At 43.4% G+C, this 22,497-nt stretch overlaps 1 protein-coding gene across 4 annotated transcripts in view; it reads right to left on the minus strand.

The window, feature by feature from the left end:
• The window catches only part of SFMBT2 (Scm like with four mbt domains 2), a 231,482-nt gene that overhangs the window by 17,996 nt on the left and 190,989 nt on the right, over window positions 1-22,497 (minus strand). For all 4 annotated transcript variants that reach the window (XM_070391588.1, XM_070391568.1, XM_070391577.1 and 1 more), the window contains 3 exons: window positions 20,688-20,758; window positions 18,259-18,398; window positions 6,098-6,207 (listed from right to left, as the gene is read on the minus strand). In XM_070391588.1, coding sequence (XP_070247689.1) covers window positions 6,098-6,207; window positions 18,259-18,398; window positions 20,688-20,758 — 321 coding nt within the window. The remainder of the gene's footprint in view (window positions 1-6,097; window positions 6,208-18,258; window positions 18,399-20,687; window positions 20,759-22,497) is intronic.

Below are 22,497 nucleotides of genomic sequence, written 5' to 3' on the forward strand. Positions count from 1 at the left end.
GCACCAGGCCAACGATTTACTACCAAATCGATCTGGAGAAAGAATAGTCCATTTGTATCTTGTAGCTGCAATATTTCTGTAATTCTGAGGTTTTTCAAAATAAACATTAAAAAATCATAAAAATAAAATTTATCTTATACAATGATTCAAACAACATTAAGCTTAATGTATATTTCCCACCAAATGCATATTTTCGAGCACTATTAGTACTGGGATCATTTTCAGTTATGACCACAAATGTGGAAGAAAAACTGTTTGAAACATCCGAATCCAGACTGAAGCAATAATCGGGTTTTGAAGTTGGTCGACGAATCAGGACAATTGTTCAAACAACTGTTTTATTAACAAAGCCTGTGAAACTTAGAGAGGTGCCGGCCTACCAAGACACACAAGCAAACAGCAGCTCTAAGGTTCTGCCCAATGGTTGAAGGAGACAGCTGCGTGTATGCAATACTGTCATTTCTATTTTCTCAAGGACATTACACCATGTGATCATCATACAACCTTCCAGACAGGACGAATGGACAGGTGTCAGCAGCCCCACCTGACAGACGCAGATGTGGGAGGGCAGCTGGCACCTTCGGCAGCACTCAAGGCATCCAGGTGAAGCTGGAAGCTACAGTCCTTATCACTGCACTACCTTTACTTTACCACAGGTGAAAATCAGAATCTGTTTTGTAGCTTTCCGTTCCACTAAAGGTTTAAAAGCCGTATCCCAATGACATAACCTTGTAGGCAGGAAATGTGAGAACAGCTCAAAAGCCTGGGATAATGCCTTTCCCTTTAGCCTCTCATTGTGAACCTGGAGAGGGAAACACTGAGCCATGTAATGTATTAAATGGCCCAGCAAGGCTATTGTAAACACGTGAAGATAAGATTTTCTTCAAGTATTACAAGTTGTTGTTTTATTTGGGGGGTGGGGGGTGGGGGCAGATATTGAAAGAGACAAACAAGCTATTACACAGCAGAAAACTCCTGGGCATTGTAAACAATCTCAGAGAGGAGGGAAGGACGGAAGTAACAGGCTGCTGGGCTGGAGCACAGAAGGAGATGCTGAGACGACACCCGTCTCAGACGCACACTCTGAAACAGTCTAGGGAGCGGAGAACAACAGACGGACAGATGAGGGATAGCCTCCCTGGCTGCCAATGTGGGGACCCACTCAGAAGCCCAGGGCTGATATAAAGATTATTGTAAGACAAAGGCATGTGAGATTCCACAGATGCAGAGCGCAGCTTTTTCGGAGCTTCCATTATCTGACTAAAAGCAGAAACTTTCGAGCAATGAAGACTGCCATAAATTCCCTCTGCGAGGCAGCTTCTAATAGCAGGAGAGAGACCAAGAGTAAACCTACCATAAATCCCCTCTCAGGAGTTTCATGGCCAAGACAGAAAGAAGGCTCACACCGCATAAACACACATTATCACAAACTTCCTTATCTCCCATTTATTCTTCTAAAAAAAACACATTTGTCTTTCCTAAAGAAACCCACCTCTTCTTCCCCTAGAGGCCTCTTCTCCATCCTCCCTTTCCCCCACTAAGTTAGGTCCCATGCGGATATACATTGTTCCAAATCCTAAGTGCCCCCAGGGTTACTCAGCACGGGGCACTCCTGCCTGCATACATGCTGCACCTGTAAGTAAACTGTCTTTTCTCTGGCTAACCTGTCTTCTGTCAGTTTAATTTGCAGACTCCCAAGTACTGAATGTAAGAGGTAGAGAAAAGGTTTCTCCTCCATGACATCAATAAGGAAGCGTGAGTGGCCTTCCAATATCTTTGCACCAACCCAAGTAGGGACTTATTTCCACGTGTGCATGCACATGGCAGGGTGGAGAAAGACAGTGAAGATGGAGGAACGAAAGTGCTGGAAAAAAATGGTCTCTTCTCTTTCAGTAAAGAGCTGAGAAAAACCACAGTGGATTTTGAGCCAAAAGAAATAGAGCAAAAAGACTGACACTGGCCTGACAATCCCCAGAACCATCAGCATGGCCCACGTGGGATGCCCTCCATTTGGCCTAAGTCATGTCATTCATCTTCAAGTGATTCACATCAGGACCTTCTCACAAAATTTGGGTAGGCAGTGAGAGGGGTGTGGGAATGGTGAGCAAGGTTTCAGCTGTCCAGCAGAATCCACATCCTTGTTTATTAAAGAAAGAACTTAAGGGGGGAAGGGGTAACCCCAATAACTCTGCAGAAATAGGGAAGCTTCACAACCTGTCAACAATGAGATTTGGCTCTGATTTCCTTCTAAACTTCATGGGGCACACCACCCACAACAGGGTCAATACTCTGGCTCCCTCACTGGTTCTCAGACTTCTGATACTCAACTCCTCAGAAACGTCTCTCTTCCTTCTTGATCCCTGCATCGCAAGTGCTGAGAGCTCTGTGCAATACATGGGGGGGGGGGAGGCGGGTGAGAGGAGTGTTTATTTTAGGAAGACAACATCTGTGTTTGAACCAGCAACACCACACCCTTAATCTGATAAACTGAAGCCCACACACAGAAATTCAGTCTTCCTTCTACATACTGGTTCACCTGCCTGCTTCGTGTAATGTGTACAGTATACATTTTCAGGACAAGTTGCATACATCTAAGCAAGGTAAAAATTAACAAATGAGGAAATAAAATGTTTTTCAGCAAAAAGTCTCTGTTTAGGAATCCTTTTTCATATAATCTTATAGCCAAATATTACATTTTACTGGCTCATAAAATATGGGTATGAATGAAAGGCCCCGAAAAGTAAAATAAAAACACATACAAAATTAGTCACTGCTTATGAAAAACAAGAAACCAAAATCTTTTCAATGAATCCGAGAATGACTCACCTGAAAAGTACAGGTTTGACTAACTCCTCCCTTCTGCCTAGCTGATAATGAAGACTAATTCACTTTAAATTACATCAGGATATCTCCTCTTTAAGTTCTGAATAACTGTAAAAAATAACTGGGAAAACCTACTAAGCCTCCACCTGGCTTTTATAAAGGTGATCACAAAAACCATTCAAAGAAAAGCCCCCGCCCCCAAGCTTCTGTAACATATTGGAAAAAATATTTAAATGTCTCTAGATGCATAGAGTTGGAAGTTTTTTTTATCCCCACTAAGGTAGAGCCTAAATCCCTCCTCCTGAAATTCAAAATAATGTAGGTCAATTAGTACACTTCAGTATCACCCGAAAGAATTTTCTCTGCCAGAACAGCTGGAACAAACTGCATCCGAGTCCACTGTTCCCTTGGCACTACCGCACCATACCAGTAGTTTGCCTTTCATGTTACAGACTCATAATATCATATAGACTCCTTACACAGTGATCAAATGTTACCTTGATTTGTTTTACTCTAAGGGTATGGTTATTGGACAAACAGAAAAATAAACACTGAGGAACAACCGCAGGTGACAGTGTTAGCTTTCCTTCTATGTACAAGTCAAACCTTTTCAACGGCACCTCCACCCTCTCAAGTAAATGGGTCTTTATTTACTCTTAGAACAGGGGTGAGGGGTGTCCGGCCCACGGGCTGTATAAGGCCTGAGAAATCATTTGGTCTGGCCCTGCCAAGGCATTAGGGGAGTTAATTAAATGTCTGGCCAAATATAACAGGCTAATTTTTAGGTTGATAATTGTGTATGGCCCGAGAATGATGTTACAGATAGCTAAATGGCCCTGGCAGAACAAAGGTTCCCCACCCCTGCTTTAGAAGTAAAACCCATTAGAAGCCCAGATGCTCAGTGACAGCATGCAGAGAGTCCTGTGGAGGGTCTGATGCCCTTTCTTCCCCCAAACATTGTTAGTGACGTTATAGTTTCCCGGACCACAACCAAGGTGGCTGGATGCCCTAAATGCAGGTCTCCGTGCTGAGTTAATTTACTCATGACAGAGACCACATCAGCCTTTCAGCTCCCAGGGCAGAAGCCAGCTCTCTCTCTCTCTCTCTCTCTTCCCATTTGAACTAAAGGAATAGCAAAGTTGTCAGGATCTAAAAAGTTGTCATTTTACATCAGGAGGAAAGAGGTGACTCAATACCCAGTGTGAGAAAAAACGCTCCCGCTCCTTGGAAGTCTGTCATCATTAGCAGCCTCTGGGAGAGGCCGCTGTGATCCTGCACACTCGAACCCAGTTCACAGCCCTGCTCCCCAGCGCTGCTGTGTGAGATCTTGCTGAGGAACCCCCTGTCACATCGGATATAGCAGGCACTTCTCCGCCTTTACAATATAGCCATGCCATGTCTGTATTGATTGAATCAGGCTGGATTTAATAAAGGTTCTGATAGACGTGGTGACAGGAAAATGAGCACAAATACTGCAAAATGAAGTGCTCCTTTGTCACTTTGGTTTCTAGAGCAAGTTTCTGGCTCACTTAGGAGCAGGGGAGATTTTAATAGAATGTAAGGGGATTTTTATTTTTACTATTTGCATATCCATTAAGTGTATTTTGGATGTATTGAATGTTAAAGGAAAGTTTAAAAATAAGAACTAACAAGGGTTTCTGTATAAATACTTACTCAGATTTTCTGCCATCACTACTATGATGAACTGCCCTTGATTTTACTATTGCTGATGGTCATCCCCTTAAGTAAAGTAGGAATATATGGAATATTACATTGGGAAGAAACTTGTTTTCATTTTTCCTTGGTTACATGTGAAGCTCATTTAAATATTTCTTGGGAAAGAAATGAAGGATGAGCTATGGTGCCACCTTTCATTCACACGCCACTTCATAGAAATAGTCTCCTATTTGCATATACATTCCCTTTATCTTTTGTGACTTGGCAGAATATCTGTCAATAAGTGACTTTTGCTGAATCTAAAATTACAGAGATGTCCAAAACAGACACTAGAAAGTGCTGAGTAGGTAAATGATAAAAAAGTGTTGAAATGTCAACATCTCTACTTAGTACCAGTGTAAGATAACTACAGGGGAAATAATTACTGCTCATACACGTTATTTAATATCCCTCAACTTTCACTTTGGATAAGGTATGTACTCTCTTTAAAGGAGGGCTTATATACATGCTGGCCTTTGAAAAGTGGTTCACTCTTTCAAACAGCATCACTGCCCACATGTTACATCCAAACAATGTTAGTTCACTTACACAAGAAGCTGACCAGTAAGATCTATTCTATTTGAAAAGTATAACTGAATATTAAAAGGCCTCCCAGGACACCAAAGCAATCATTAAACATAAGTGTATCTGGAGAAAGGGATCTAAACAATCGAGTTCAACCCTGTTGATCCAGTAGGCGCTCTCAGCTTCGGAACTCAAGAAACTGAAAGCAAAAACAGCACCTTTCCAATGAGGCTATTTCCAAATAAAGGAACAAATTGAGCAACTACATGTCAACCCACAGCGCATTCACCAACACCAAACAGAGGTACTGGCTCTTTTTATCTTTTATAACTATCAACTGTCAGCGTAAAGAATGTTTGGATCTGGCTTAATGAAACTTTTTACAGTACCGAGTATTAAGAACTGCTAATGAATATGCATATTGATAAGGGATATTCTCTCTTTTATAAAAGTTTCCCCTTTTGGTTAAGTGATCTATTCAACCTGAGCACAGCATGTTTTAATTGTGAATGTTTAGCATACTAAGTATTAGTTAAGCAACTCTCCAGTTCAGCGGTGGTCCACAGAACACTGGTGGTCCGTGAGGTTTGAAAGGTTGGCGACCACTGCTCTAGTTCACTCGAGGAATCCTAAGGCTCAAGACAACTCTGTGCAGCAAATGCCAACAATCAGTGTCCAGCACACAGAACTGCAGAGCAACATTCCTTCTGCTGCCATTTCCCTGGGCTGTGTCCAAAAGAGGGACGGCAAGTTTCTGGTTCTGGCTGGGTAGCTCAGTCGGTGAGAGAATTGTCCCAATACACAGGTTTGTGGGTTTACTCTCTGGTCAGGGCACATACAAGAAGCAATCAATGAATGCATAAATAAGTGGAACAAAAAAATGATGTCTCTCTCTTCTCTCTCTCCTCTTCTTTCCTTTCCCTCTCTATAAATCAATAAATTAAAAAAAATTTTTAAAAAAGGAACAAGTTTCAAAGGATCAGGCCAAGTATTATTAGAAAAACCCTTGTTTCCCGGAATTAAAAACACTTACTTTGCCTTCAGTGTCTCCTCCTGAAAATTCCAGTGTGGATCTTCCACCAGTTGTAATTCCCTCAATACCCTCCCAGGCTTGTAAGCTGCATTGATTATCATGCTAAGAACCTGTTGGGGAGAAAAATAAACAAAATGAACTTCAATTGTAGCCATGCTCGCTAACACCAGGAGGCTCTGAAAACCCCCTGCTGACACAAGAAGCATTTGCTCTGCATCTCCATTCAGTGAAGGGCTGGGGAGAAGGTCCACAGGGCATTCTGCAGGCTGATCTTCGGGAGAAAAGGATGGTAAATTCTAATCTCTCTGCTGACAAGAGGGGGTGGCACACTCTCACTAACATTCCTGGTTGCAGAAAAATTGAACTATGTCTTCCAATGTGTGTGTGTTCTGTGCTGTGGAGGTGGCTCTAGCTCCTGGTGACCCTATGAATGAGTGATCCCACAATGTCTTGTCTCAGCTCCTGCAGACCCAAGCCTACAGCTTCAAAAGAGTCAATGGTTGTAATTCAACAGTCACTCTTCAGTAGGACTGGCTACTGACAATTTCATTTTATTCTTAAAAATAAATTTCAAAAGGCACCAATCAGAGGGGGACAACAGGTTCATGCCAACACTTCTGGATAGACTTCAGATGCAACAATTATGTGAAACTCACCTGATGCTGCCCCAATGTATGGATATTTCATACTAGGCCAATTCTCTCAGAGAGGGCAGTGTTTCATAAGGAAGTTTGGAACACCCAAACACCATTTAACATCTTATTTCCTCAAATGACCCCTTCACTTCCAAGTCCCAAGTCCAACAAAATGAGCATATTGTCACTGTCTACTATGACACCCCCAGGCAGACCATACCCATCCCTTCTAAAGTCTCAACTGCATGCTCTGGGGAGATGGCATATCCCTGTTCATCTTTGATGTGTTTTTCAAATGAAAAGAAAGGAATTTATATCCCTTGGGGCCCGCACCTTTCCATAAGCAAATCTTCATTAACAATGAACATTTATAAGTTCTGGCATGTTCATGAGTTGCTGCTATGTGGATAGAGAACTGAAAGAATGTGAAGGTGCAACACTGCGTACAAAGAGACATGAGACCTATGGTTCAGTTCCATGCAATGCCCACCGTCAAGGTCTGCCATGGACCAGGCCTGGGAGCACACGCAAGAGCAGGCCACAGCACCTGCTGCTCCTGGAGTCTCCCCCAGTCCAGAAGAGCACAAGTCAGGCACTGAACTCATTCTTCACGTTTCAGAGCAAAACAACATCAGAAGAGTGATAAACATATCTTATCGAGATGGGACACTGGCATCACTGCCGAAGCACTGTGGGAAGCTGACTATTGTCTTCACTAGCAGAGAGGTGTGGACAAGGAACCTGGGAGGCTGGTGATCCTTGAAGCCCTTGCAAAGGTCAGGGCCGTGCACCCACTGTTAGTCCAGACAATGGTAGCTGAAGCAACTTCCCCATTTACTATTATGTAAATCCTTGCTGATGGGCTAGTCTGCCTGTTACTGGAAATTGCCTGCCTAAGGGCTATGGGTATATCCCAAACCAATAAAAGGTTGGCAAGGCCTGAGCACCAGTGAAAGTCCTTCCCCTTGAGTTGGACTTACCCGCCTGGCCGCCCAATATTTCCAAATTATCTCTTGTTTCTTCTCTTTCATTTGTGTGCGGCTCCTCTTCCAGATCCTGAACCCTGAACCACGCGGGACGTGGGGGGAACAAACTTTACACAAAGTACCTACTATGTGTTGGAGGAGCCCAGCCCAATATCAACAGGAAGGAAGGAGATGCAAGTATGTTAGAAGAATTTTCATGTTTCAGTTTTCATGTGTCTGATGTGTTCCCGAATATAACTGGCATGGTTTGTACCCTGATTTAATTCCAAAAGACAATAAAGCTTTCTCATATTAAAACTGGGGATTTGACCTTAAAACATTTTATACTATGCAGTCAGCATGACAACTGTCTTTTCTTTCCTGGGGTAGCATTTTCCAGGGCCCTGTGACTCCCCATAAAGAAAATGGGGTTCAGCCAAGGCACTAAGAGGCCAGGACAAGGCAGAACAAGCAGCTTTGGTGTATTTATGTTTTCTCTATTAGAATAATCATCTGATTTTATTGTTTACTGTCAGTACAATTTACAGAGACATGGTTTAAAAATAAATCCAATTAGAACTGGCTGAAATAATGTGCAAAGTGTTTATCAACGGACAAGAAAATTTCAACTGATTCTTTTCATCGTGTTTTACTGAGGAACCCCCGCAGCTACATGTTATTTGCTGCATATCAAAATGCATTTTGTGGCTGTGAAAAGAAAATGCCTTCCAGAGTTCAGTTCAGCCTGGAGACAGGCAGCAGTTAAGTCATAAAAAGCATCTGATACTGAATAACTGTCCCATGACTTTTCCCAATGCCAAATCATTCATCTCTGAATTCAACCCTATAAAACTTTGGAATTATGAGCTGAGCAACTTCTGTGTACATGGCATCTTGGTGTATTGTTGTTACAGCCATGCCAATGACCAAATTGACAGCTGTTATCATTACCCATAGTTAGACTGCATGACTGCACCCCGAAAAACATCGGAATGCAGCTCATGGTGAGGCTCTTGACCAGAAAGGGGAGCATGGACCCTGTCTCCAATGAACTAGCAGGACATAATTCACGCTGGAGCAATGCCTCGCTCAGCTTCTTGGAGTTCACGAATTGTTTGTTGAGAACATACTTCTATGCAGAAGCCCCCACATTGTGTTATACAGCAGAAAGGCAATAACCTTTGTATTGGATAGATCCCAGACCAAATCCCAGTTCCATCCCTTAGAAGCTGTGAGTCCTTAAGCAAGATGCTTGATTACATTTCCCCCTGTGTATAATGGGGGCATTGCCCTTTATCTGGTTCATAATGAAGGGGGTCAGAATACGCCACATCAAAATATGCCACTTGGACATTGGATTACTTTGCAGTGAAGGCAAGTGAGAAACAGCAGACGCTGCCCTCCGCTTTCAGCCAGGAGCAGGGCTTCAACTTCCCCCTGTGAGGGTGTCGGTCTCCTCTCTGCCATACCAGAAAGAGAACAACCCTCCTCACTGGGGAAAGAAAGATGGCACAGAGATGACTCTGCACAAACAAACCTTAGGAGAAGAGCCCTTATCTTCCCAACTGTTTACCCTGCAAATCCACCTTCCCACAATACCACCCCTAGAAGCCCCAACCCCTTTTCCTGTGCCATCACCTCTCCATAATTTACTGCCTTTTGTTAAAATGGTATGGAGAAATCTTTCCCTTCTTTTTTGTGAGGCCTGTGTGCACTCAAAATAAACCCTTACTCTGTCTTTTGTCAGTTTCATTTGCAGGCCCCAGCTACTGAATTTAAGAGGAAAAAATTTTCATTTTTTACAACAGGGGTATTTTGAGAAATAAAGGAGGGAGTAATTTTGCGTAGCAAAATATTTAAAGGTAGCCCTCTTCCTAACAGCAATGCAGCCCTCTCATCAATCCATAAACTAAACTCTCCTGTCCTCTTGGCCTCTCTCTCCCCATTGGCCCGTACTGGTCAAGCTGCATAGTCCTTTCACTCTGTCTCCTTGCACCTTTGCAAAATAACTTGCCTTAGGAGCTCCTTGACTTTCTTTTTACTGCTTCCTCTTCAGAACCAAACATCTCATAAAAATAATTTAGACTTCAAATTATTCACCTTCAATTCAATTCTCAGCCTACCCAAATACAGTTTCCTCTTTAGCCACTACACAGAAATGCTTGGCGAAAGGGCCCCAGTGACCTAACGTTAAACCCAGTGAGCGCTTCCGTCTTTCTGGAGCTGGCCGCAGGCTCAGCATGCACCCCACTCTCGGTCCTGCAAGGCCGCTTTGCTCTCCTCCCTCTGCTCCATCAGCCTCAGGGTTTGTTCAGAAAATAGTGAGTGGGTCAGGGTATGGGGAAGAGGCGGGGAATAACTAGAGGGAGGACTAGACAAAGAGGAGGAAAGAGCATAAATGCTCTTAGCAGGGGAAGGAGCAAGCTCTGCAGCAGTGTTTGGTGCACAGGCCCCACTCAGTGAGTGTCAGCTGCCTTCTCCCGCTTCTCCCCCTTCATGTACAAAGGTAGCACTCAAAATACTGTGAAAATCAGTGGGATTTTTTTTTCCCGTTCACCTCATGAAATTAGGCTAAACCATGATCTCCTTTCATTTTTGCTCTTGTGAAAAGTTTTCCCCCCCAAAACAAAAATTACTCAGAGAATTTCCAACCTCAACTGTATCCCATGCTTAAATTATAACTATGTTGAAAGTGCAGGGAATCCCTTAATATAGACAAATTAAATCTTTAAGTGTCAAAATTAGAAAATACTTCAGAATGCAATGGCTCCCACAACCTGGGTTCAGCTGGTTTAGTGGGAAGATGACAGATTGAAGGTATGCAATGTGTTGAATTCTAGTGGCCGGGGGAGAGTTGTGCCTGGGGTAGACTTTCGGAGGGTCCACAGGACACATGAAGGAGACTATCTGCTCTGATGAAAAGGAGCTTGGCGCCCCCTCACGCATTCACTGTTCAACAGACCTTTCTGCTTTGCGGTCTGTCCAAGGACCATGGTTATAATAATTACCTGTTTACAAACTCAGAACCATCAAAAGCCCTCAAGGCCTAAAACAGCGGTTCTCAACCTGTGGGGCGGTCGAACGACCCTTTCACAGGGGTCGCCTAAGACCATCCTGCATATCAGATATTTACATTACGATTCATAGCAGTAGCAACATTACAGTTATGAAGTAGCAATGAAAATAATTTTATGGTTGGGTCACAACATGAGGAACTGTATTTAAAGGGCCAGAAGGTTGAGAACAACTGGCCTACAAGGTTTCTTCTTTTCAACCTCAAAATCAGATGGAACGGAGCTAAGTTTATGAATACTTTTTTTAAAGTCAAATGATAATTTTTTTTTCTTTTACTTAATAAGCACCACTTTACCAATAGGGTTTCTCTCATGAATGGGATCTTATGTGGAAAATTCAAAAGGAATAAAATGAATTAAGATTCAGATTTCAACAGCTGGCTTTGTCCATACAACGGGAGGCCCAGTGAGCACAGAGCAGACAAGCTAAGTTTTTAGTGTTGGGACCAGGATGTTATTTAAGACCTGCCTCCTTGGCTAAGGAGTTCAAGGGTCAGAAGGATTCCAGCAGCTGTGCTTCTTTTCACAGAGTTCTGTCCAGCCTACCCTCCATTCCCGAGGCCTACACTGCATCCACCAAGGTAAAGGCCATCAAACACTGGAAATCAGGAAGACGAGCTCTGAGAGAAGACAGGACCCAGACAGTCTTCTCTTTTCTTTAGCCCAAACGTAACCTTCTAACGAAGCCAGGGAAAAGCAGGAAACGAGCTTTGGCAAGAAGACAAGGCAAGGAACTCTTTCAAGTTATTGACCCTTGAAAGTGGGTGTTTTCACTCTGTCTCCACTATATCTAATATACTCATAACAAATCATGTAATGATAACTGTTATACTCATCTCTCCTTTTGTTATTAGTTGCAAAAACTCTAATAATACCAGTAACAATCTGACATTTTACCAGGTGGAGAATTGCTTTGGCCAAACTGGGCTCCACCTTTATTTAGATTCGTAAACACTTGTGCTTTGCCAGCCTTCCCAAACACTCTCTAGGGCAGTGGTTCTCAACCTCTGGCCCTTTAAATACAGTTCCACATGTTGTGACCCAACCATAAAATTATTTTTGTTGCTACTTCATAACTGTAATGTTGCTACTGTTATGAATCATAATGTAAATATCTGATATGCAGGATGGTCTTAGGCGACCCCTGTGAAAGGGTCGTTCGACTGCCAAAGGGGTCGCGACCCACAGGTTGAGAACCGCTGCTCTAGGGCCTGCTGGTGCCTGTTAGTTTGTATGTTAGAGCTTATCCCTCCCAACGAGCTGGGTACATGTTTTTTAATGGGTTAATGTCCAGCATACACTTAAGACAGCAGCGGCAACAACACAGAATTCAGGAGGCACGTCCACATCTTCGCTTTTGTTGACTGACAACCAGATGTCACCTGGGCGAGATGTTTCCTCTGCCCATCAGGCCCTGAAAAGTGTAAGTCCTTTCTCTGAGGCCATATTTCCTGCTGCCTCCACACCACTTTCTCTCAATTACACCAGTAAATACATGGCTGCTTTGAAAAATAAAAGCTATCGTCATTTTCGCTACAGTATCATTCACACATAGTTAAGGTGACTTTGGATTTCTTACTTTCTGGGTTCCCACACAAAGGTCTAGTTTTTAAAAGCTGTGACAGGTAGCCCAGGACAAATGCTCACAGATACATAATAAAGGAGAAAGTCAAACAAGTTATGGCAAACGCCCCAAATTTGGGAAATAAACACTTTTATCAAAAACCAAGAGATCGAGGAAAATAGCTTAATGTGCTGGAAAAATTATCTACAAGCAACAAATGAAGCCAAATTTCAAACTGCCAGGCCCCAATGAAAACTTCCAAGTCTGGCGGCTTTGGGGGTAGGCGGCGGTAACTTCCCATCTCTGGGGCGCTCCCTCACTATTTGCAGTTCAGCATCTCTGGCTGAGGGTGGGGAGGGAAGGAAGGCCATGAGTTCCAAGGATTCTGAGCAAATAGGGCCCCAGCTTTGTGCAACCACAGGGTTTCTTTGGAACCTCCTGCTCCAAACACCTAGTTCACACATCAGTAGAGTAGAGCAGAGTCAGTGCAGGGCCCCAAATGTTTACTAACGGCGGGTCTGTACCCTCGCTTTCTGCTTCAGATTCGCTCAGTCTCCTGTGATGTTGGAAATCATACTTCACCTGACTGGCTTCTATTTAGTCATACTTCATGGAAGAACCCCAAAGTCAGAGATTAGCAGATGCCTATGTTAGGCAAATTTCCTCCATCCCTGCGAGCCAGTAAAAAAAAAAGGCTCTGGGTCCTGAGCCATACAGAGCACACAAAACCCTCAGACACAGCAACTGGAAATGAGACTGAGGGTACACAGTCTCCATCTTATAGTCAAGGCAACAAACAGCACTGGGCTCCAGATTTAAAAGCCACCACGTCTACTGCTCCCACTGACCCAAGATAACACAGAACTGGGTGCGATTCTAATACAGCCGGGACAGGTTCTGCTGGTGTATTTGTGTTCATGTGGGCTTGTCACCAGGAGGCAGGCCTAGAGGCAACAAGAGAAGATGGGGACCCCCTCCTGTCTGCAGGGGTTCTGTCCACTCTCTGAGGAAGGGCCCACATCTCTTGCTCACATAACCCCTCAGCTTCTAGCACAGTGCCTGCCTGGTACATGGTTGTGACTCATGAATTTCTCAGGACCCGAAGGAATGGATGGATAGCTGGAGGATGTCTGATTCACTGCTGTGTTCCCAGGGCTCAGGGAACCTGAGATGGCTGCGGCTGAACACCTCGGGATTCAAAAGATTCTACAAAGATTGCAGGTAGACAAAAAGAAATATACATGGACCACAGTGGCACCATGCAGTCCCCACCTCATTATTCCTGCACTTTCTGAAGGCATAGAAGCAGATTGAAAAGATCAGTGCTCAAGGTTCTCCTTATTTCTGCAGCCACTTTTCCACCAAATTAGACTTATCACAACCTGTCCTCTTAATCATTTCTAAACCATTACCCCTTAACTAGGCTGTGTTGAAGAGTACCAAAGTGACTCTTCTAGATACGACAGCTAGAAAGACAGAAAGATAGAATAAATGATACCAAGATGATGGATGGATGGACATATGATAGAATAAAAGAACGACAGAAAGATAGATCAACAGATATGGTTGGATGGATGGATGGTAGAAAGACAGCTGTATGGATAGGGAGGCGGGTGAACTGAGTTGGGATTGTGTGGGTGCACACATGTTACTTGCATTTCACTCATCAGGAACAACCTTCCCACCTTGGCAGAGAAGAAGCTCCGCCTATCTCACTTACTGTATCGTGTCGCTCAATACATGTGATGGCGAGCCTTTTGAACTTGGCGTGTCAGCATTTTGAAAAACCCTAACTTAACTCTGGTGCCGTGTCACATATAGAAATTTTTTGATATTTGCAACCATAGTAAAACAAAGACTTATATTTTTGACATTTATTTTATATATTTAAATGCCATTTAACAAAGAAAAATCAACCAAAAAAATGAGTTCGCGTGTCACCTCTGACACGCGTGTCATAGGTTCGCCATCACTGCTCTGTACCATCATACGCGGACTGACCCTGATGTTAGGTGGAGTGCGCAGGTCTCCAGTCAGCGTCTCTGGCCCTCTCAACCAGGGGGGCAGAAGTTATGTTGGAGGAAAGAATAAACCACGGAGGGTCAGCCCTTCAGAAGTTTCCCTGAGTGTTTGGAACTCGAGTCGCTTTCTCCGAAGCCTTCTTTTAAGCAGTAGAAAGAGGAGGAAAGCGAGCAGAACATAGGGTGCTCTATTTTTATCTTTTCGTGGAGTGCACAACTTGTCGATTTTCCCGTGATAAACGTTCATCCCTTGCATGACTGACCCACACTGCCAAAAAGCAGCGCATAAAACACAGGCCATTTCTGCTGCCGAGCTAGCACGGCCCACAGCGACAGCCAGCTTCACACATCAAAGGGCGATGGGCAAAATGTGACAAGGACTCTTAGAATTCCCCTCTGGAAGTGACAGGTTCCTCGTTTTTGCTAAAAACAGGTGACACACTGGCTTTAAATATCTTAAACCAAATAAGGTTTAGGAAAACCACGGATGTTCCCCAATCTCTGTAACCTACCAGGGGCCTTTCCGGCTGTGCCGCCTTGACATCCACGGCCTTTAGAGACCACACAATCCTTCCCAAACTGGTGTTGTCAGTCATTTCTACCAGTAGGACTGGGACGCTGTTCTCCCGTTTCATTACGTATCTATCAGAAGATGGCCTTTTCATGGAGGACACAGTGACATGAGTAAACACGTCACTCCATGTTCCACTCTCCCCTGTTCTGCCACACTCAGGCTGGCTCACTCACGTATGCTCTTTCACACACAGACACGGCACCCACCTCATCTCTCTGTACATGAAGGAAGGACCACAGACCTGGTGACTGCATAGAAAGCAAATTCCCCAACACCTTTGTGAATGGCCAACAAGAATGAGGCTAACAATTTCTAAGTGGGGGGCAGGCCTGGGATACTAAAACCTCGTGAGTCTGCCCAGGGCCACATAGGCCTGGTGTCTATGTGTTTATTTGGGAGACCTTAGCATCCCTGGGGACAGGACAGTCCTGGCTGGCGATGATGAGGCTGAGCATACAGGTTTGATTTATGACACTGACCACCACTTACTGTCTGTACTCACAGGTCCCACCCTCCATGCAACAAGGTCCAGGGTCCCATAAAAATACCCCTGCCCCCGAGAGGGCATCAGCAGGCTCCTCCCCTGTCCCGGGCCCCAGGTCTGCTTGTTCTGAGTCTCCTCATATGGGATGACCGGACGTGACTGGGCCACCTGCCGGCTCTGGCACCAGCTCCTTAGAGTCACCTATCTGCCTGGGCAGCACCCTTGAGGGAACTGAGCCAGACACAGCTCTTAGCCCCTCAAAACCTCACTCAAGTCGAATGCTCAGCACGCACACTGACCAGAGGTGAACAGAGACACACATTAATAATCACTTTTGCCAGAAACATCCTCCTCTCTGGGATACCGCCCTCTGAGTTCAGGACCCCTCTTCACAGTTCTCCACAGGCCGGCTCTGCATCTAGACCCACAGACATTATCTGCTTCTAGCAGAGCAGACGGAGGGAAGGCACTATCACTTCACGTTTCCAAAGATATGAAAGAAGCCTGTAACTGCTAGCACCACCAATGACCTGAAAAAAGCAAATGCACTCTGTCTTTCTCCAATTACCTCATTCTCGGGGAATAAAATGAAATTTGAAACCACACAGAGGTTCTGGTGCTGAAGGGAGAGCATTAGCATAAATATTGGCTTGGCGGAACTTACATTTTTCTTGCGCTCCCAGAACTGAAGTGCTGGCTTTTTTTTTTTTCTTCCCCTTCCTGCCTCATGCATTTTCTGAACATCAGCAGAAAACTAGTTTTGTCATCAGAAAACTACTCTGGCCTGGCTTTTAAATCTGGCTGCTGGCACCTATCGGAGAATTGATCAGGGATAACTACTTTTGACTTAAAAATCATGTAGTAAAAGTAAAATAACCAACTGCTAAAGAGAGATGGAACTGAAGGTCATCTTGTTTGCTAACAGAGCAGGCAGGCGACCCAAGAGCTCGTTTTAATAACTGGGATGTGTGGTATAAAGGGTGTTGCACCTGTCAGTTCACTGCATTGTCATCCGCTCCCGTGTTCTGTTCTGATCACTCACAGTGGAAACAGGCAGACAAACCGCTGTAGCAAAAATGCACTCAGCCCAAAAGCACTGGCAAACTGAAGAGTCAATTCTCGGTCCCGGGGTCTTACTTTCTATCATGACAGAAATCCTTACAGGTAATGCTGGTTTGAGTTCTTTGATTGAATCTAACATCTGTAGGGATCTACAGTCTGGGCCAATTGGAGTAAACCAGTGGTCCCACCTCCCATTTACCCACATACCTTTCAGAGGTACCCCTGAGAGATGAGATTTTTTTTTCTTTTCTAAATATAACACTCTTTTAACCTATGAATTATCCCCCAGTCTTAAGACCTACCCTATTCTCCAGCCACACATGACCACCTTCATTACCCAGACACACCTTGAACTGCTACCTGTGGAGTCTCCCATGCTGTGCGTTCAAGGTTCTATTTACTTCACCTGAGCCAGAGCATGCGTCCCTTGGCATGTATTGTCACTTCCTCCCTGTGCTCCTGGAGTCTCTGTTGTGTGCTCTGTTGTGTATATCAAGCTCAGAGTCATGTCATCTCCTCAACAGGAGCTTGAGACCCAAACAAGCAGAGGGCAGATGATTGTCTGGCCAACGACTTCATGCAGTGCCTGGCTCCTCAGAGTTGCCTATCCAACATTTGTTCAATGGATAAGGAATTGTTGTGCCCAAGGGATTAAAACACATTCATCAAGATATAGTAGCAATAAAGAAGATATATGTGGTGTCCTTTTTCTTTAGAGAAAGCACTGATGTGTGTGAAAAATGCAGACAGTTCAAGAGCCGTTCGGAAATAGTTCCAAATTCCAGTCTGTGTCCAAACATTGTCCCGGGCTAAGCTATAAAAATGTAATCGAGGGAAACCTCCACCAGCGTAATTAGGCCTCACCTCCACCTGCAGGTTGTTTCCCAGAGGCAGGAAGAGAAATGAGAAATAATACCATCTAAGTCAGCGGTTCTCAACCTGGGGGTCGAACGACCCTTTCACAGGGATCGCCTAAGACCATTGGAAAACACATATATAATTACATATTGTTTTTGTGATTAATCACTATGCTTTAATTATGTTCAATTTGTAACAATGAAAATAGATCCTGCATATCAGATATTTACATTACGATTCATAACAGTAGCAAAATTACAGTTATGAAGTAGCAACGAAAATAATTTTAAGGTTAGGGGTCACCACAACATGAGGAACTGTATTAAAGGGTCGCGGCATTAGGGAGGTTGAGAACCACTGATCTAAGTGATGCACGGCCTGGGCTCTGTCTGGATGCAGCCGCAGCACAAACCTGATGCAAGTGCCCAGAGCCCATGGAAGCTTTCTTCACGCACCTCCTCCTCCCTTGTACTGTGAGGGAAGGAAAAAGCCCCCACTCCCGATCCGGCTGAAGGGTGTCCATTCTGAACCACACCCTCCACCGCCACAGGAAGCCCTTTCTTTTGCTCTTCCAGGCTACTTACCTCTTCATGGAAACCTTCACTCTCCAGCTCTGACCCCTCACACCACACACAACTGGTCTTTCCTCTGTCTTCCCAAAGCTCTATTCAGACCTAGTGCAATGTTTCCCCTGACTCAGAGGATGGTATGTAACCCCTCCCACTAGACTGTGGGTCTTTCCTGGGCAGAAACACTGTTTTCTATCTTCGTACGACCAGCTTCCAGCCCGCAGGATTGAGAAAGGGGGTGGTTGGTCAATGTCAACCGACTTGGTCCACATTTCCGTTATCTCCTGCAGAAACTGCACCTACACCTTAAGCACGCTGTGGAGATAAGCCAAATGCAACTGTGAAAGCACTTTACCTCTTTCAGAACCAGCACGCATTTGCCTGGTCCCACCGACTGAGGTAGCTCTGCGATCCTCCCCTTGTTTAGGTAAGGGCCTGAGAAGCACCTGTGATTGATGAAGAGCTGAGGACAGCAGTATTTCCCGTTGACAGGACCTGTGGGAAGAGCAACACAGCTGAGACTTTAGGAAGCAACAAAAAGCTTGCTTAGTCCACTTGGTTGGCAAAATTACCCAGAGGCACACTGTGGCTTAATATCAGAACGTTTTATAGACTTTATAGACACAATACTGTCTTAGAAATCCTGATTATTTTTCTAGCATATAAAATAAATTTTCTGTTTACCATGCAGTATTCAAGACACACACAAAATGCAAAAATTAAGACAATGATAACTAAGGGGGGAAAAATCACATTGCATAGCTAAGTTTTCCTGTGTGTCCTACCCCAGAAATTCCTCTCAGAGGCAGCCACTACCCTGCATTGGTACTTATCATTCCCATGGAAGTCTATAAATTCTACCACATACATATAGCACATATAGGTATGTGTGTAACAACAAGCCATATATATATATATATATATATATATATATATATATATATTTAAAATACTCCATAAATGGTTCAACATGAAGTTTTTGAGATCCACCCAAGTTGGTAAATAATTATCCAGAACATGTATTCATTGTTTTCACTTCATTTTTCATTATTCCATTATAAGAATATATTACAATTGAGTTTTCCATTCTTTTATTGATGGACATTACGTTGCTTCCACTTTCTCAATGTCACCAACAGTGCTTTACTGAATACACTGTAAAAATCATCTGCGTATCTTTAGTTTTACTAGATATGGACAAACTGTTCTCCCAATGACTGCCCAAAGGGATCCTCGAATAAGCACTGTGTAAGAGTGCCTGGTCTCCCACCCAGGCCAACAGAGGTATTGCAGGGCTTCTTCATTTTGCCATTCTGATGGATGCGAAATGTTCCTTACAGAGGCTTTGATTTCCATTTCCCTCACTATTCTTTCAACTTAGAAAGTGAACCAGGCAAGTGATTGGTCTAGTTCAGTGGTCGGCAAACTCATTAGTCAACAGAGCCAAATATCAACAGTACTTCTTCAAAATAGACTCGCCCAGGCCGAAAACCGACTTCTGCGCATGGGCCACTAAGTTTCAATCGCACTGTACATGCGCGCCCGCAAGTGGTATTTTGTGGAAGAGCCACACTCAAGGGGCCAAAGAGCCGCATGTGGCTCGCGAGCCGCAATTTGCTGACCACGGGTCTAGTTGTATCTGGAGCTGCCACGGGGAAAAGGAGAATTACTACACTGTAAGATGTCACTCCAAACTTCTTGATGCCTAAAAACACAGACTGAGGCTTCACTTTCAGCCAAGGACTCAGGCTCTGCCACTGCTGCTCCAAGCTAAGCTACACTCATAGTGGCATTTCTGTAGAACAACTGTTATAATTATGATGGTAATTTAACAATCCAGGAAGTTTTGTTCTCATGGGACTTCAACTAAAAACCAACAGGTAACAAGAGGGAGTAAAATAACAATTACAGACTTTGAATGAGTAGCAGACACGGTACTTTTAAAACCATTCTAAGTTTGAATGCTATACAACAAGCTAAAAAACTTAGTCTACAACTGCATTACACGGGAATTTTTTGGTAGGATTACTCTGCCCAGACCTTTAGGAAAAAACCATTTTAGTAAGTCTACTCATAAAACTGCTCTCTTTATGATAAAGATAACTTTAACTAATAGGGTTTTTCCATAGCATAAAGCTTTTAAACCTGGAATTCAGAGCAGGTTTCACTTTGACTAGAAAATAGAGTTCTTAATCAAATATATTACTGAGTGTACCAACGTCTCTATAATCAGATTTGTGGTCAAAGGCTAATTCACATTTGCGTTTCCAAAGATCACTGTAAGATATAGGACTTTACATATTAAAAACATATTATTCACAACCAGTTATTCAAACACGGGGGGTTTTAAAAAACGATTCAAAAGCCTGCAGGGATTTAAGTATAAACCACTATGGTAAAAATGCAAGTGAAACTGACATAAAATGTAAAAAGGGAATGTCCGATAATTATTACTTTCAACTCCTTCTTTTTCTGCATGATTTTTCATGATACAGCCTTAAGTGGGCTCATAATTTCTAATTAGCACATGGACCCTTTTCCTGTAGACCAAGAGAACTGTCTAGAGCTACTGACCAAAAAGCAGAAAAGAAGAGGCACAGAGAATTTAACTGAGAAAAAAAAACACACATTTTTATAACGTTATCCATTAATAAGTAGCAACAGAGTACAAGAGAATAGGCTCAAAGCTGAAATATTCACATTTTGACCTAAAAATATATTCATGTCTCCACTCATAACAACAAATTGGGAAGCGACAGAGAGCCCTAAAATGGGTTCATTTACCTGTGGTTTCCAGGTGAGGGAATAAACAATGGTCATGAGGTATTTTCTCAACAGGCACTGTGGATGTCAATCTGTTGATAAAGAAAACAAAACTCTCATGGGTTCACACTGTATGGAAAACCATTGCATTCCAAAGTCTTTTTACAACTTAAAGCGACTATTAGAGAAATCCAAGCTAGGAGTCTAGTAAGATAGGATGTGTGCATCTAGGAGCAACCTCACTAAGAATATATAAAAAGATGATTTAGATTGTTCTCAAATTCTTGTAATAACCCTAAGACACCTGACCCTTGAGTGGTCATCACTGATTAATGAGGTTCTTCTAGGTCACTCCTGGGCTGGTCTTTTGTTATAGAATTATAATAATGTCCTTAATGATATTTTAGACATGAAGAAACATAAACTTACACTGACTTTAATTAAAGTCAGATTTCTCTCTAATGTCTAATTGAAAACCACTTCTGCTGACCTTTGGTTTTGGGTGACTGTGTTTGTGTAGGTCATGGCCACACTGAGAACAAGACTTTCAAAGAAAACCCATCAATGATGGTTCTTAAAATGTGCAGTAGGCTTATTCTAAGACAAAAGTCTACATTCTAGTTCAGTAAAAAGTTGCTGAATAAATACAAAGTGATGTAGCCGTAGGGGAAAAAAGAATGGGTTTCACAGGGCGTCTAGGTTGGCTGGGTAGAAAACACACTTGAAAAGCTACATAAAGTTGAAGTAAAGCAATAGGAGCGATATAAGTTGGGTCGTCTATGGCACTGGTTCTCAAAGTGGGGGCCTCTAAACTGGCAGATCAGTGTGGCCTGGGAACTTGTTAGACATGCTGAGTTGGGTGTTTTGGTGATGGGCGCCTAGCTGCCTGTGTTTGACGAACAGTCTGGCAAAGAAAGAGTGAAACCCGCCGATCCACTGACTGCACATTTAGGAGTTGTATTCAAATATGGATTCAATGATGAAACCATTATTTTATTATTTATTCTCTATTTCAATGTTGGAGTCACATTATTAACTTGGTACACTGTTTAGAAATGAATGTGCAAGAAATTCTGTTATCCACATTTCAATAACAATACAGCTATTATTCAATTTCATTTTATTTAAATTTAAACATGAAAAATGCAGTTTTTAATTTCATTTCCATCAGTAGATTAAGAAAACAGAAAGGCTTGGCAAGGAATATGTATGTTAGTATATTTTAGATATTTTCCAATATATAAAACTGTTACCCCCAGTTACAAGTTTCCAAAAACATACTGCTGGCATCTACACAGGATGCCCAAATACCCTTTTTCCTCATAAAATTTCAACTGAAATGTGAGATAACCTATACTTATTCAATAATATAGGACCTACAAATTTTACACACAGAATCCAATTTAACTGTCCTAAAAACCCTGAGAAATAGGTATTTTACAATTGAGATGCAAAAAAAAATTAAAGCAACTTGCAAAAGTACACCCAGTTGGGAGGTGGCCAAGTTGGGCAGCAGCCCTGAAATCTCTCTCAGCAGGCCCAGCCATGACTAGTGGCGGGGAGAATGGTAGGTGGGGCTTCGTGGCCTCTAGGGCATTAAGAACCACTATCACAGAGAGCCATCTATATATATAAAGAGCCAGGGGCCATCACATCCAAAACAACAGAACGGATGACCGAACAGACTGAGTGGGGTGACCAGGCCGGCAGGGGGGTTAGTGAGAGACAACCAAACCACTGAACAAGCAGGCTGCATGGGGTAACCAGGACAGCGGGGGGGGGGGGGGGGGGGGGGGGGGCAGTGAGGAGCAACCAGGCTGGCGGGGGGGGG

This window comes from Myotis yumanensis, unplaced genomic scaffold (assembly GCF_028538775.1).
Source record: "Myotis yumanensis isolate MYYU_CA2020_CCGP unplaced genomic scaffold, mMyoYum1.0.hap1 SCAF_1, whole genome shotgun sequence".
In the NCBI taxonomy this organism is placed as follows: Eukaryota; Metazoa; Chordata; class Mammalia; order Chiroptera; family Vespertilionidae; genus Myotis; species Myotis yumanensis.